This window comes from Polyodon spathula, chromosome 17 (genome assembly GCF_017654505.1).
Source record: "Polyodon spathula isolate WHYD16114869_AA chromosome 17, ASM1765450v1, whole genome shotgun sequence".
NCBI classification, from domain to species: Eukaryota; Metazoa; Chordata; class Actinopteri; order Acipenseriformes; family Polyodontidae; genus Polyodon; species Polyodon spathula.
In genome coordinates this window covers 7,596,304-7,598,183 of record NC_054550.1, presented here as the reverse complement: position 1 = coordinate 7,598,183, position 1,880 = coordinate 7,596,304, and the positions used below count along the sequence as shown (strand labels likewise).

Genomic DNA, 1,880 nt, shown 5'->3' with positions numbered 1-1,880 from the left:
GATACTGAATGAGAAAGTGCTGTCTGATAACTCCATAATACAAGACTGACAACTGAAGCCCAGAGATACAGAACTTGTACCAATGTCAAATGTTTTCACAGATGTTTCTTTTTTTTTCTTGTCTGTGCTTTTCAGCCTTTAACTATATACTGTCTCAATAGTTTAAAGCCTTTTTTCAATAAGGAGTTCTCTATAACAGTTTAAAAATAACCTCCTAAGGATGTTTTCAGTTGTTTAACAACAGATAAGATTTTTTTTCTTTTTCTATACAAATGCAAGCCTTGCTAGTGAAGCACCCTTTGGGTACCTATGCTGACCCAGTAGTTTTCAGCCTTATTTATGTGGGTTCGAGAGCCTGGGGCGTGGTACTCCAATGGATAGCTTGTCTTGAGAACCAATCAAATTGGACAGAGGCTGGGCAGCGCGCTGGTAGTTTGGGAGGGGCTTATTTTCATTCTCAGAAAGTCGTGAACTTTTGAGAAAGTTCTCAGGGAGACTGAGAGTGGATTGTTTTCTGTTCTGTGCAAGACAACTTTGTATTACTTTTTATAAATTAAAAGCTCCCTTTTGTTTGCTTTAGCTCCACGAAAATAAACTTTAGCATCACGTTTCGAAATTTAAATAAATGCAATCCTACAATGGCTGTTTTTAAAGCTAAGTTCATACAGGGTTATGCAGCTGTTATCTTCAGAATTCAGACACTGGAAAGTCCAGTGTCTACAACTTTGCATCAAACTATAGAATTAACTAATTTTGCTTCATAAAATCGAGCGAAAATGCTGAATAATGTTATGTTAACATATTGAATTACATACCGCTTTGTAGTTTTCCACGTACTTAATGAAAAACTGTCAAATCAAAAATGTAACATTTCGAAATCTAACATGAAATACGGTACTTTCATTATGGCTTCTTGTAGACTTTTACGATATTATTTTGTAGTTGTGTTTGATTACATGAAGTTAAATAAAATATCTAAATTATGTTCATAAATTTAATAAAGATGTATCAATCCTAAAATTCTAGGTGATGCAAAACATTTGGCAATATGGTACTTAGTTAAGTAAGACTTCGTTATTGTCAGTGACACAGTGTAGAGAAACCTCACTCCGCTGTTTGTCTCAACCACTGTGCCGTTATTTGTTCTGTTTGAAATATCACAGTTTAGTATTTTCGTTTAGAAATTTCGTTCTCAACCTCTATAGATTTTCAGATGTTATTCTTTAGCATTAAACATAAATCTACAGATTATAAACACATTTTAGTATTTTATATACTTTACACCATAGTGGTTTTTAGTATTGTGAGTCTATAGATCGTTGCCAATTGGTTACGTAGGGTATAGCCGTGCAAAAATTAACGGTAGCCTTTTTTTTTTTTTTTTTTTTTTTTTTCTTTTTTCGGATCTTATTAAGTTGCATATTGAATTGGCTAAATTCAAAACTGTTTTACACCTGAATTGTTCACCTTTCTGGCCTCATTTAAAAGATGACATGCTAAAACGTGAAGCTGTTTAACTTCCCTCGAGGATATACTGCTTAAACCCTATATTTGCTTGTTTATTTATATGAATTTGTTCGTTGGTTTATTTTAAAATTAGGTTTATATTTGCTTTTAATTCAAAATATGGTGGATCTGTTCCGATTGTGTTCGCCCCAGTTCATGAGTTATTTAAAATCGGCTTTTATTTGAGATTCATCAAAACTGCTATTACAGTTTTTACAGGTATAAATGTCTCATTGTCCTTATGAGCTAAAACTTTGTGAATTTGGCCTTGTAAAACATTATCTTGCAGTCTAATGAGATTTTGATGAATCTGTCTTTTCTACTTATTAGTTAATAAAAAGTCGTCATTATTTCTCATTTTACGCTTTAATCTC

The 1,880-nt window shown here is 32.7% G+C and overlaps 1 protein-coding gene across 1 annotated transcript in view; it reads right to left on the bottom strand.

Moving 5' to 3' along the window:
- The window catches only part of LOC121329538 (myoblast determination protein 1 homolog 2-like), a 2,154-nt gene extending 1,857 nt beyond the window's left edge, over nt 1–297 (bottom strand). The window contains exon 1 of the mRNA XM_041275149.1: nt 1–297. This exon is cut by the window's left edge and continues 477 nt beyond it. Within this exon, the coding sequence (XP_041131083.1) occupies nt 1–36 (36 nt within the window). The 5' untranslated portion in view covers nt 37–297.
- Nucleotides 298–1,880: the final 1,583 nt, after the last annotated feature.